Genomic DNA, 15,161 nt, shown 5'->3' with positions numbered 1-15,161 from the left:
AGGCTTTGCAATAATGTTAGCTCGCATGTCCAATCTGCCGATATTGCCCGACATAGGTCCAACTCATGTTTAGCCAAACGAGCTTCATGAGATAAAAGTTTTTTTGTTTGTTTGTTTTCGTGTGGAGTTTTTTTTGTTGGAGTATGTCTTATGCTGGTGGTCGGTCGTTTCGTAACAGCGAAGTTGTTGATAGTTCAGCTAATGATAGTTCATCGCCAGCGGAAGAGAGACTTTTATTGTGGCAAGGCACTCGGGAACAAGCATCCTGAAAACTCGACCCGAGTGCTCTACATAGAAATCAGTCTACAGGGTGTTATAGATAACGGAGAAAATCGGGGAATGAATCATTCTCTATGTCACGTGGCAATCTTTCCATACAGTGGCAATAAAAAAGGAATTATTACATGTATGTTGCTTAATAGTATTCCATACAGCAGCTTTAAGTGTTGTGCTACTCGTGCCTATATGTTCTCTCCCTACTACACAGCTTCATTGTGCGCGTGCCTATGCAACAACTGTACAACAATATTTGTATGCCTGGATTGAGTATTGCTCGCTGAAGGCATGTAACATCTGGGAGGGGCAGGATTGCTGTGACAGTGTTGAGTCAGTTGGCTGTGTAAAATACAGGGTTCTCATCCGGTGCAGAAGGGAAACCTTTCTTCTCTCTCAAAGCAGGTCTGCTGAGATGCGCAGGGCTCCGACGCAGCGGAGGTCGCGGGGCTGCTGGTGAATTACAATTGGGATACGAAGCCACCATGAACGAGCGGCTTTTTCCGTGTATTACGAATTACCGCACATTTGAGTAATTAAAGCTGTGTTCTCGGGATGGTTTCGTCCCGCGATCCGATGCAGGAATGATTTTTTTCGTCTCGATTTTGCTACAGAGGACCATGGAGACCTCCGAAGGCATCGGTCATGCTCTGTGGTAAGAGGGGATTCTGCTTCAAGATGTCCTTCTCATCCTAACTGGGCGTATAAATGAATAGCCAGGGACATAACCTATATTCTCTGTAGGAAAAAAAATAGATTGGCCTACATAGGACTCAACAAGATGTTATTTGCGATTGTATTCATTATCTCTGGCGTGCATTCACCTAAACGTAAAGCCCGAGTTTGTGTCATTGTGTCAGTGACACACCTGCGATATATTACTGCTTCCGTTAATTAGTCGAGTGTGTTTGATTATTACCCGGTGCTGCCGTCTGCAACGACTATGCAGATTCAGGATGGCTGCTGTTGCAGCCCCAGAAGCCGGGTTTAATGTGGGTACACATGCTTAAATGCTTTCCACACTGAGTTAAATAACATGCCTGTAAATCTCAATGCCACGACTGTATGAAATGAAACCCATTATGTCTCTTTCATTTGTGCCTGTATTGTTCTCCGGCGCCTGTAAACAAGAACATGTTGTTTGTGTGGCACATTTGATTAAAAGGCAATGGAAGGGAAATGCCAGCGTTGCAACCGCATCTGCGTGAATTCAACGGGCAGCTTTAAAGGAGTTAAAAAAAAAAAAAAAAAAAATCGGTGTCATGCTTCTTGGGAATACACAACTTCTCCCTGTTGCTGCAATGTTATGGAGCAAAATAAGCAGAAGCATGCTGCTCTGCTGCTGGGCCTTATTGATTTCACCATTCTCGTTTATAAATACTGCTTGTTCTCATGCAGCAGTGCTAAACCCCATTATTAACAGATTCCTGAACAGGGCTGTCTGTCTGGGTTTGGTTTAAAAAAAAAAAAAAAAACTCATCAAATGGGCTGTGTGGGTCAGCCAGTGCCTTCAGGGTGATTCACTGCTAATCCACCCTTTGGTGTATCTGGGAAACACCTCTCTGTTTTCAGAAGAGGATTTTCCTTTTTGCTGCCGAGCATTTCTGAAAGTGCTGAACGTTCCTATTTTAGGGTTCTTGTATTTACAGGGCCTTTGAATTCATGGGCCATTAGGGCCATTTGCAAAGAGGTTTGGTTTAGCTGTTTTACTGCATGGGAAACCAAGAGACTATTCATGCTCAGTTTCATCTTGATCAGGGGGATTCTGACACGTTGGCGTTTGTTTTGACTCCTCTCTGTTCACTCTTGTCGTCAAATTGATAGCATAGCAATCTGCTTCTCTATAAAGAACTCTTTGTGGTTTCCGTGCAGCTTTGAGTGTTAAAATTCAATCAAACACTATGAAATTGGACCATGACCCAGATTGGTTCAAACACAATAGTATTCTTCAGCCACGTTGTTGTGTCAAGGTGACACTGCTTCTTTTATGATGCCCTTAAGACATGGACTGACATGATTAGAGCATCTGGTTCACTAGCAGTTGAGTGAAAAACATTTACGTTTAGTGGCCAGTGTGACAAGTCACACACTCTCACCTCTCAGCAAATCCTTTTTACTTGGACATTTGCATGGATTTAAAATGAAAACACGCGTTTGGCTTCATCTAAAGTAGCGTGTGAGCTCAGGGAATCAAGTCCCAGACCTTATCAAAAAGTTGAAAATATGCCAGTGCAGTAGTGCCATGGATAGGAGAGAGGATTCACCCACATTTGCACAGTTATAAAGAACTTGAAGGGCACAAAAGGATCAGATCAGGCTGTAATGCATGTATAGTAATAAATGTAACTGCACAAGTGTGGCTGCACATCATAAGCAGCTCTGAACTCCCTCCAAAACCAACAAAGCGGATTACAGCCACAGTAGAACATGAAAACGACTCAGGAATACATACAGAAATCCCTCCAGGTGTTACAGAGCAAAGGGAAAATGTATAGGACTAATCCCTTTGGACGTTAGAGCCACATTCCTTTCTTTATTACTCCCCCCACCTCAGCTTAGCAGAATCCAGGTGGATAGCAATCATCAAGATTGCTTTGTTTCATCCATGGTACTTGTGCCGAACGTGCAAAGGTGAGCATCAAGGCCAGGGAGGAGAAATGGTGAGCTGCGTGATTGGTCAATCCGAGCTTAAGCTGGCCTGCTGTGTGCTGATAAGCGTGTTATAAATCAGTATTTCATGGATATAGAGAGCACATGAAGAGATCATATTAGTGTGCAGGGTGAGGGGTGGGGTCACTTGACCTTCCATAAGCCCTCCACAGTTCTTTGGTAGGGGTTGGTCAGGTGAAGGAACTGATGCTGTCTGATCTCTTTTTCATATAAAACCCACATTTTTCATCTTTAGGTTAAAAACATTTGGTTGTTGACATTTCTATTTCTGATCCTCGTGATCACATCTTACCATTGTGTGTATAACGTGGATGTCAGGGAGAGTGTGCAGACAAAGGTCACATTGCTGTTCTCTTGCAAATGAACAAAGCCAGTTCAGAGGTCAGATGCATCAGGAAAAACCTACAGGAAGTGTTACCATGGCGCATCACTGTAGGCATTGTGAGAGCCTTGCAACACATGATTGCAACATATGATATGAAATATTAAAGCTACACAGCCTGCCATGTGACTCGTTTTGGGACCTTCATGCTTGTCTAACAGGAGCCGTATAGTTGTATCCCTGCTCTGGTTACCATGTGTAAGTTCACAACAGCAGCAGCTGTGTCAACACCAACAGTCAACATGAGGGTTGCAAGCCTCACCTGTCCATGGTGAGCTGGAGGTGATATTTCAGCTGCTCTTTAACGTCTCAGCTGCTCTGTACTGCCTGTTGACAGAGACTAACAAACACATTGTGCATCCACTGCCGTATTCAAGGGATACGAGGTTGGTGCCGGAGCCTTTACTGTAACATATTAAGACACACTCAGTTGTAAGTCATGAATATATCTGTTATATAAATGCTGTTGACAACAGTAGGCTGTTCCTGGGACTCTTGGGCCAGATAAAAGCTGACAGCACAGAGAGTGAATCTCTTTAAGAGCTGGGAGCCATCCTGTTTATCAAGGGATGAGAAAACTGGATATAAAACTGTTGCCTGTAGAAATTTAGTTTTGCTATGAATGTTGTGATCTAATATGTATGACTTCTAAGCTAAAGAGAGAGCAGTGCAGTTCCTTGTGTGGACACTGTAGAATTGAACCTACCTTTCAGGCTTCAGTGTTTAGCCTGCCGGACTTGAATATTAAACTCCTTGCTGATTTGCATTCGTGTGATGCACGCTGCACAGGGGCAGCTCACTCTCGTTGCACAGCTCATGTTTTAATCAGCATGGCTCCCTCTATGCTATCTATACCACCATCCAGAGCCTGTGCCTCATCCCCCCTATACATGCTATGTCAACATGTGTTTGATGATCGTGCTGCATTCATATTTCTCGTATCCATGTCTCCTCTGATCTTCCCTTTGATGCCGGTCTTTGTGACTCCGTTTATCTCGTTCTTCATCGTCCCGCCATCTCTCCCACAGGCTTTTTTTGTGGAATGTGATGCAGTCTTGTGTTGTTGTACCTGTATCTCGGCACACATCTGCACTCCAGATGTTTAAATAGTTAGCGCTCGACTTCAGCCAGTAAGACCACTGATCCTTTCAGGTGTGTTATTTGTTTGAGTCAGTGGTTAGAGGGCGACCTGTTGCAGCTGAGTGATTCTTCCTCTTCCTCTAGCTTGTCAGATCATGGTTCATATTGAGACATGTGGGTTTCTTTTCCTTTTTGTCTGGAGTAGCATCTTTGAGCATTTTTTCTTTCTGCAGGTGGCACCATTTTTGTTTCAGTTCAACTGTTATAACTAATGTTACTAGCTTTCTACTAAATTCCTTCTGTGTTAATTCCAAACAAACAGCAAAAGACCTTACAGAATGTTACATGTAGCACATGTAAAAGTTTTCATGAACTGGATACACTGTAGGTTACACTGGAATAAAACTTTAATGTATCTGAAGTAAGAGTATAACCTACAGTGTAACCATTGCAGCACACACAGGCTGTGTCATGGAACAGCTGCTAACACATTGTGCACACAGGCAGTTGTAGTTAGTTTACTAAGTTAGTTCTAGTAAAGTCAGTTTCACAGCAGTAACTACTTGTTGGTAACTTTAGCACTGTGAGCTACAGGTCATACCAAGTGAACAAAGGTGGGTTTTATGGTTAATGAATTTTAATGTTCATTGTAAGAGGGAGATTTTGGTGTTCATGTCCTCAAAAGTGATATTGCAACACTTTAAATGACTGTATTATATCAGTTATAGTAGCAAGAATGAAGCATAGTTAGTTAACTCAGAGAGCTGACATTGAAGGATTGTTAGTTTAAAGAGATAAAAGGCATTTTAGTAACTAAAAAGGACTGTGCCAAGTTTCCAAGCAAATGGTCTGGTTGCTGGACAAAGCCATTCTTAAGAGGCATGGCCGCCTTTTGGCTCCAGCATTCAGCTGCCCAGCGACGGTCCAGATGAAAACCAAATGTCTCTGTCTGTCTCTCTTGACTGCTTCTCTGTGTGGGTTCACTACTCCACTGTTCAACAGAGCACAGACACAACGCGGCATCCACTTTTCCCAGGTGAAAGTCCTTCTCAGTATATTAGATTAACTTAAAATTTGATCATCATGGACTCGTTTGTGTAACAGGATTCATGTGATGAGCTTTTGTCTAAGCAGCGGTCGTAACTCTGCCACTTGTTTTGTGTGAAAGGCTCCTGCTTGTCTGTCAATGGGAGGTCAAGCATGTTGGGGGTTTTCACACATACAGGAGCAAACAGCAGTCACTGGTTCAATTCCAGGACAGGAGCCAACGCAAACTCGGTAGAAGTATTTCAAGTATGCCTTCACACAAAGTGAGCCTCATTCTTTATGTTGTTTGAGTGAGGAAAACAGAACACTATGTCTTACTGACCCAAAAAAGCAAAAAGCTGGTCGGTTGTGAGCAGAGCTCTGAGACAGCTGCTCAGACTAACTGATAGATAAATGTTTCCTTTTGAAAGATGGGATGCTGGCAGAAGCAGTCTTTGGACGGGTAATTTTGATTCAGCCCTTGAGGCCCTCCATCTAGATTTGTGGGTTGAACGGAGTCGTTTTATGATTTACTCGACTGGCAAGGAGACAGCAAGATGCTTGTTTATGGCAGCGATTTGTGAGCAGCGTTGAGTGAGAGCCTTTTGGCAGAAAACGCTATTGCTATTTTTGGATGTCAAGTCTCTATTGGGTATTAGGGAAGAGGCTTTGTTTATAATGCACCTCCATTATGTGGGGAAAAGTGCACATGAAACATTGCACACTTTGGGGAAGGCAGTATTTCTTGTATAAGGTTGTAAAAAAAAGATTCAATTAGGTTTCACCAACTGTCAGGTTTTTTTTATCCAATATGATCAAATATGTAAAAGTTATAACATATAGTAAATGTAGTACCTTACAAAATGAATTTCATGTAAATCTTGATGTTTATGACAGCAGCAAATATCCTGATCTGTCTCTGTTATTTATTCCCTCAATTTTGCTTCTGGCTCTGCTCCTCTGGCTCCCTCTCTTTTTTGTGGTGGTGGCTATTGAGCTATTGAGACATAAAACACACAGGATTTAGGTTTCTCCCATCCCATTTCTCTTCATACATTATTAATGTTACTTATCCTGTCTCATTTTTTGTTCTCTTTGCAAATTAATTGGTTGCTAATTGTGTCGGAGAGCTAATTTTAGACTATTACTCACTCTCAAAAGGCCTTAAAGTGCAAGTTAAGTTGTGATGAGACTCTTGTTGAACATTTGATACTTTAGAAATGTTCTATAAAACTGGCTAAATGCATGTTTTATATATGGGTTTAGGTATAGTCAAATCTGGCTTCATATTTTATATTCAATTGTAATGCAAGGAATAGCAATTTTAATTGCCTTGCTGATTTTCAGTTTATTAATCTTTATTTTAAAGCCACATCATTATTTTTATTATAATGATGAATTTGTAATTTTTGTTTAATATCTCTTCCAGGATTTGCCTTTAGATACCTGTGCAGAGGTGCAGTGGCTCCCCCCGATGGTACCTGGTGTAATCTGACCTAGGAAACACCCATGCTTATCAACTGCTGACTTGCTAGACATGCAACAACTGACTCTCCACCTCGAGACAACACATGGCTGATACTGCAAGGTTAGAGAGGAAAGAACGACCTAAGTCTGAATATATTTCACTGATGCATCTCAGCTGCAGTTAAAACTCAGTTTCTTTTTCATCAGGTGAGGGCGTGGTTGGGAGTGTGAGTTGTAAAGTCCCCAGAATTACATCACATGGAGGTCAAAGGACATCTGATCACATCCATGGGTTTGGGGGCTCCTGGTGAGTCATAATGACTTCTCACAGTGTAAAAACACACACTTTCGCGCCTGGACAAGCCTGAAACGGTCTGCTAAATCTATCAGTGTTTTTTCTGACAGTTCAACGGAAGGAAAACAAAAGTGTTTTTCTCCAGGGAACAGCCAGCTGAAAAAACAGCTGTATGTGTGAAGGCCTTTTGTTCACAAACTGTCAGCACAGCTGTCAGATAATCTTATCAGAGGACTGAATTACCGTGAACACACATCATATTGTTAGAAACATGCACTTAAAAATGTAGCCACTGTAAAACAGTAGAGACATGACCAAAAGATTCCATTTCACTGTAAAAAAGACAGTTTTAAATAGGAATGTTTCTTAGTTTTTTAGTCACATCTCAGTTCCAGTGATTTGGCTTAAAATATCCTAGTCTGGTATTTTTTTCTGGTATTTTCTTATGGTCAACAAATCCTATGTGTTTGTCAATCTCTCAAAATGTTCCGACTCACCCTAGCCTGTCAGTGATTGTTACTGAAGACATGAATCTTCAAAAATGAGTCATAAATATGAAGTTTTTTTTTTTAAATGCTCAATAATTTCCCAAAACAACTGAGCACTGTAGTTTTTAGGAGATGTGTATTTATTGGGGACTGTAAATAAACTACAGTTCCATTTACAAGGTATGAGGAAACATGTCACCCAGTGCAATGTTATGGCTTATGAATTTGTTTTAAATAGGTTTTAGTCAACAACTGACATAGGATATTTTGATAACTATACATATAGAATATTTCCAACAAGAATCATTTAATTTCTCTAATTCTAACTGATTAACTGTCTTATATGTTCTGTGATGTGTAGATGTTCAAGGCAGCCAGGACAACAAGCTGCAGGCTGAGAGGATTGCAGCTCTGCAAGAGAGGAAGCAAGCCCTGGAGGCTCTCCTCAACACCAGAGTGGGAGAGCTCAAACAAGTCTGTTTGCAGGAAGCGGTGAGTAGCTCTCACTTCACTCTTGAAACATACTTCAAGTGTGTAGATGATGACTGTATTTTGTAATTTGTTCATTTATTGCGTTATTACTGAAGGGATTGTGTTACTCATATACAGTATACTGTATTTTAAAAACTGTATATAACTGTATATATTATAGAGAAAACCTAAAGGCTTATATATATTGAGAATCACTGATCTTTTTTTACCTATAAAATGGGCTGCATTAATATTTGCTTGATTGCTCTTGCTAGAACTTATCAGCACGACTTAATGAACCCACAGCTGGCTCAACTCTTCATTAACAGCTGTGTCATACATCCCTATGTTTTCAGGTGGATGTATAGTGCCTAACTCTCTGAGTATCCGTGTGCTTTATTCTTAGATTGAAAAGTTGTCTACTCTGTTCTCGTATTCTGCTTTGTGATCATGCACAAGTGTTAATAAATGAAGATGATCTAGATGCACCTTTTGTACTGTATGAATCTTTCAGCAATTTTCCTGCTTTAGCTCCGCACCCTGGCAGCTGAATGAGCCTGCAGCTGTGCACAGCATTATCATGTGTTGATTATCTACTCTGTCGTCAGAGCACTACTTATCGGCAGGTGTTATCCTGTTTCTGCTTTAAATTATGATAGCAACATTATTTTTGGCATATTCATTTCAATACAGCCAAGCATTTAAAGGATTTTTGAGCCCTGGGGTAATCTGTGAGGTGGCGTCATTTTATGTGACACTTTGGAGCTCACAGGCCAGTGAGAAGGATTTTATTAACTGGAGGCTAATGAATGTCCTCTACAGGAGCTGACTGGGAAGTTGCCACGTGCTTTCCCCCTGGAGACGGGGGAGAAACCCCCACTGGTGCAGCGCAGAGCTGGCCTGGCGCCCAACACCAAGGCAGAGGTAAGTCAACACCTTGAATATCAAGTGTGTTTTACGAAGCAGCTGTATTGCTGTGTGTACTTGTGGTCTAACACAGCTGACTGTCCCTGCCTGCAGGATGAGGCTGCCCAAAGAAAGCAGATGAAAGCCATCTTCACTGGTGCTCTGTACAGACACTCAGAATCAGACCGAAATGTCCCAAATAGCAAGAGGACAGTTCACCGGGGGTGTCACACAGGTACACTTAACACAGCAACACTCGCACAACGGCAACATTTTTCAATAACTACATACCTGTGATAAGAAAATGAAAACTGTGCTACGCTGTCATTAACATTTTATGTGTTTGCAAAACACATTTAGCTTTGTACTCATGTTTAGCAAAGATATCAAATGTCATGCTGCATTGTCTGTGACCTGAATGGTTTTTGTATTTCAGAGGACACTGTCATGTCAGAGAGCACGAGCTCCATGTCAGATTCAACATCCCATGACAATGGTAAGTCAACCATAAACAAACTGTCTTTCAACATCTCTCTCTGTCTCTGGTGGATACTCTGTTGTATATCCATATTCATGATAAGCTCAGCTGAAAGAACAGCCAATAGGAGTAGCTGAGTGTATTTTCCAGTGTTACTCTTTTCACATTCAAAACACATCACTCACACTTAGTGGGTGGGAAGCTCATTTTCACCTCTGGTGTTGAGACACCAAATAAGAATATGTAGTCACTTTTCAGTTGTAAACCCAAAATAGCTCTGCTTGCTGTGCTTTAATGAAGGTGATTGTTTCTGTCATCTGTGAGTGGGCTTTATTAAAAGATCATTTCTTTGTTTTTCTCCTCCCAAAAGAGTCTTCTCCCAGTGTGGCTGCTGACCAGCGCTCTCTGTCTCAGCCCAGGCTCACTGTAGGCAGCCCTGACCACAGGATCAGCAGGAAACTGTCTCCAGTAGAGATTTACTACGAGATGAGGACACGCCGCAACTCCGTCACAAGCTCTGTTAGGTACTCATCTTAAAGTGACCCTAGCATAAAAACTGATTGTTTTTATGCTACGGGCTGCGCAGTCTGCTTGATCTGTCGAGATTGTACATATTGTGCACACATGCTCATGATTGTTTTTACGTATGCGTGATAAATCATGAATGCATCCATGTCCTCTTGTTTTGCTTCTCACAGCCCAACTCACTCATTACCAAGAAGTGCATCTAATGTTGAAGGTAGAAGTGTTCCAGCGACTCCTCTCTTAGCCCGAACTGCTCCGATCAGCGTTCACGTCAGGTAATGTGTGATACTGGGCTGGTTTTGTCTGATGCAGCACAGCTACAGCTCCCTCCTACTGTGATAACTGTGTGGTTGGAAAATGCTTAATGACTTGGTTTAATACAGACCTAGAGTCAGGGTTGTAACGACGATTAGTGTCATATTTAGCTACCAGCAAGGGTTCACTCTCATCCTTTGGGCTTTATGCATAAAAATTGTGTCCCTTCTTAAGTGATTTTCCCTGAAATGCAGTTACACGGTTTTGATTAAAACTGCTTTCACTCACTCTTTATCCATAGTGCTCCAACTTCTCTGTTAATGTAAGCTCTTGTTGTGCTGTCATCTCCGTCTTAGGTCGGATGCATCAGGGGGTAATGGGTTGAAGCAGTGGTCTGGCAGCCTAGATGTGCCATACATGATTCCACTGGCCCAGGAGGGCTCTTCCTCTGACCGCAGAGGCTGCCCATACAGCTCCCGGGCCAGACGCAGTAACAGCTCAGAGGCTCTTTTGGATAGGTCGAGCCTCCCCGATGATCCAGCACCCAGAAATGGGATGCCCCCCAGAGGAGGGCCCTATAAGAGCTCAGAGACACTGACTGATGGCAAGCTGCGACACATTCACCTGGGGAGCCCAGAGAGACATGTAGACAGCTCTGTGGAACAGGCCAAAATGCGTCTGTCCATGGGCGGCAGAGGGGCTGGGGGAGGCTACAATGAGCTATTAATGGACTATATCTGGGGGAAACAGCAGAAGATGCAAGTGCAGCACCACCTGTACCAGTCCACAGGCAGGATCTGGCAGGACATGTCCTCTCCTCGCTCCTCCACAGCGGCGGTGCCCCCACATGCCAACGGCTTTTCTCATTCCCAGGTGCATCTCCCCAGCGCTGCACCTCCGTACAGCCCCATGGTCCTCCGAGGGTCCCAAGCTGAGCTGCGCAGAGTCAAAGTCACCAGAACCAAATCTTGTGGACCCTTTATTCCTTTGCAGCAACATCCCCAGGATGCAATACTATTATCAGCATACGAGTCTCCACTTCCTGCCTCTGGCACCACCACATCCTCCATCCCCAACCTGCACCCCTACCAGACTGAGCTGTCCGGCCCCTCCTTCAGTCGCCGACCCCCACAGTTCTCACTCCCAACCCCGGAAGACTCAACCAGAAACCTGCATAAAGCCCTGGCTCTGGAGGGATTGAGGGACTGGTACCTGAGGAATGCCCTCGGCTATCCACCTGCTGCCTCAAAGGGGCATGAGGCAGGGATCTCTCGCCTCTCACACCCGCACCCACTAGTGCACCAGGCCCAGTCTGTTCAAGGTGAAGCAGGCAATCTCCACAGGCCTCAGATACCCCAGTCAGCCAGCTTCCACGGTCACCCGCTGCATGGAAGGTCAGTACTTTTTTTTTTTTTTTTTTGTCTTTTGTGCTATGTCTCTTTACTCACCTGTGTGTCTATTATTGGATGGAGGTCATCACAGTGGAACTTTTTTCTTTCATTATTTAACATTTGTCAATTACATTGTACTCAGAGCAGAGGAAATACTTTAGAAAATGTACCTTTGTCGTTGTCTATCTATGTTTGATTTGGCATTTTGTATGTTTTAGGGACTAAGTAAAAATACATTTTATTGAACTACAAATACCAACATGCATGTTTGTAAATACAGTCACTTGATCAGTTTGTACTACTGACATGTACTCAAACATGTTTCTGCGTGGGAAGCTGGCAGCAAGTCTTCCAGCAGAGGATGATGCCGTCACACTCACCCTTTACCATAACAATACAGTTGTGGGTGTTTTCTTGTTCTTGATGGTTGATGATTTTTTTTATGTTTTTTCTTTTGCATGGTCAGCATTTTGTTCTGGTGGTGGCTGCTTCGTGCAACTGTAAAGCTCTTGGTTGTTTCCTCATCAAAAGCTCTCTTCCTCATATACTGCTCATAGGCATCAATGAATTGCCTACAGTGGCCCATGAGGAACAAGAGTCACATTTACTAATTATGCCAGGAGTTTTTTTCTTTCTTAGAGATTTTATGAACTTTCGAGGACGCCCCTCTCTGAGCTTCATCATGTTCTAACCATGATTCCATACTTTTTATTTCACGAGGACGCATTTTCACTGTGGTTATTATGTTCCACTGCATGCCTTATAATTGTGGAGTGCCGTATTGATTTGTCTTACCTCCCCAACAGGTCGATGGAGTTCTCTCTCTATCAGGAGACTCCACAGATGCAAGAGGTGACCCAAAAGGAACCCAGTGCAGACCCAGGCACCCTAGTCTGATGCAGCAGAACACACACACACACACACCACACACACTGTATGAGCAAAAACACTGTAGCTTCACACACACATTCACTCACATAGTCAAACACCTACAAAGACAAACTGATACAATGTGACCTCAATTTCAAAGCAAAACATGGCAACCTCAGCAGAAAGAGACTGGAATAAATGACAACTGTAGCTGTGCAGTGTGAAAAAGCCTTGGCAAGTTCCCTGTGTTATAACTGATTCCGCCAGTATGAAATTCAAACCCAGTTTTCTCATGTGGATGTGCACTGGTGTTGACTTACAGAGTATCTAACAACAATATGGTCATGCTGTACTTCATATATTGATATTTCTGGTCCAATATGAGCAGTGAAATCCTTCCTAATAATCCTGAAAAATTTCCCAAGATATACTTTTTTACAGAATATATACAACTCTAAATCACTATTTTGTATCTTCTGAGATATAAAGAACAGTTATATTACAGAGGTAATTTATTTCTCATTAACTGTGTGATATACAAAGATGTTATATGAGCTCATGTCATTTGAAAAGTATTACTACATACCCGTGAATGTGTGTTTGTAAACTATATAAAACGCAAAAAACATGCTTCAGTCCTCATCTGCTGTCAGTTTCACAGCCATTTGTATTACTCACGTTTGATAAATAGAACGGGCCATTGAACTGTAGCGTACTGGTGTAGCAGGATGGGAGTGCCTAAATGTTTTAATATTGAAATTAAACCTTGGTTAGAAAACTTTAAAGTGCTTTCTAATAATCTGAAACGCTAGCAATTAAGCCTCTGTGAGCTTAGTCTAATCAAAAACTGAAAGCAGGTCACGATGTCACTAGATTAGGGTATTTGGAATGATGTCATATATATTGAGATTTTTCGGTTTTGTTTTCTAGATTCAGCTCGGGTGCTGGCTGATAAATGTAGCTTTCTCTGTGCTGACCTTGCCAGAATAATTAGACCAGTTTTAGGAAAAACCTGAGGGCTGTTAATGAGACCTACTGTATGGCAGTAGCACATGACTGTATGACAGTAAATTACACATATCAAATCATTTTTTCTGCATTTATCTGTGGAGGATTTGAGCGTCATACAGAGCACTTTATGAACATCTTAAGCCTTAATTCCCTTTGAAATTGCCACCGCAATGACAGGCAGTGGGAAGGTTCAGACAGGGTTTGTAATGGTATTGTCAACATCTGCTGAAGGTCTATCGGAGTGTTAGTCTGTATATAGCGTGGATTGTACTGATGAGTTTAAAGCTGATATTTTATTTCCATACTAACATTGTAATTTTAAAACTAACCACATAATAAATATTTAATCTCAATAACCTCCCCCACTCCTCCCACCCCCAAGTGAGCACTATTTAATTGGTTGTAAAAAGTGAGGTTGATGGTGTGAAGAGGATAGGCCTGCTGCAGTATTGAATGACGGTGTGAGCAGGTCTCATACCAGTAAATTTGTTTATGAGAATTCATGTGGGCTGACTTTTGTATTCGTAATGATTTCAATGCAGTTCATGTGTTTGGTTTTTGTGTGGTTTCAAAAAAACTTTAAGATTTTCTTTTTTAAATCAGAATAGTTCTGCATCATAAGTATATAGGTTTTTGTAATCGAGTCTTGGTAGCATTCTGCATTTTAAACATGAGAAAAATCAGATTAAGGAATAAGAACTTCAAGGAAAGTGAAAAATATTTGTCTTGGTGTAAACAGAACTTAACACATTTACATTTTTTGTTTGTTTTGTTTTGTTTCCATTTTCTGTACTTGATCTTTGGTCATCTTAGGACTCATCTGAATGTAATTCTTTATATGTGTCATAAGTGATGTTTTCTACTCTGTTACAAACTGTAGCACACCACGGAATGTTACCTGGTTTCTTCTACTGTCTGATGTGTTCACATCCTCTCAGTATCCAGCTTCATAGAGCTTCTTCCAGCTGGTTCAAACCTGAAATCAAAGACCAAACTGCTGTGCACTGGGGGTCGTAAATGTATTTTTCATATAATGTACTCTGTAAGTTTAAAATAAATGATATAAATTTAGCTCTAAAGCAAATTTATCCAAACTATACTATATTTATGAACCTATAACATTTTGTAGCTATCCACTGTAGCTCTCTCTCATCAGTGCGGGAATTGGCAAATGTGTGTTAAAGCCATTTCATTCAGCAGTGTGACGTGTTAATATTTGATTATTCCAGGGTTTTTTGTTTGTTTGTTTTTAAATATTTAAGTGCAGCTGTTTTCTCTTGCACTCCTCTTTATAACAAGGCCTATGAAATAAGGCTGGATAGGCCTGCCCTATACTGTATGTATGAGACTGTGCATTCATTCTACTAAATAAAGTGTCATGTTGAAATCAACACACAATGTGTCAGACATGTTTGTTTATTCTAAGACAGCTGAGCGCTTTTCACAGCAGACATTTTGACTTGTTATGGTGTACACAGGTGTACTTAATACCACTAACGATGGCTTTGTTCCATTCACATGTATCAGTCAGCCATGTCAGTGAGCCACATGACACAGATGCAGAGCCCTGAAA

General features: G+C 41.8%; 1 protein-coding gene across 1 annotated transcript; it reads left to right on the top strand.

Moving 5' to 3' along the window:
* The first annotated feature begins 380 nt into the window (after positions 1-380).
* ccdc120b (coiled-coil domain containing 120b) lies at positions 381-14,974 on the top strand. The gene is made up of 11 exons (XM_018679967.2): positions 381-928; positions 6,861-7,019; positions 7,106-7,205; positions 8,043-8,173; positions 8,975-9,076; positions 9,173-9,293; positions 9,495-9,554; positions 9,907-10,060; positions 10,235-10,336; positions 10,673-11,710; positions 12,514-14,974. The coding sequence occupies exons 3-11, from the start codon at positions 7,157-7,159 to the stop codon at positions 12,602-12,604; spliced, it is 1,848 nt and encodes a 615-aa protein (XP_018535483.1). The 5' UTR covers positions 381-928; positions 6,861-7,019; positions 7,106-7,156; the 3' UTR covers positions 12,605-14,974.
* The last annotated feature ends 187 nt before the right edge of the window (positions 14,975-15,161 follow it).

This window comes from Lates calcarifer, linkage group LG12, assembly GCF_001640805.2.
Source record: "Lates calcarifer isolate ASB-BC8 linkage group LG12, TLL_Latcal_v3, whole genome shotgun sequence".
NCBI classification, from domain to species: domain Eukaryota; kingdom Metazoa; phylum Chordata; class Actinopteri; family Centropomidae; genus Lates; species Lates calcarifer.
The sequence above is the reverse complement of the archived record's forward strand: the minus strand, read 5'-3'. Positions and strand labels throughout refer to the sequence as shown.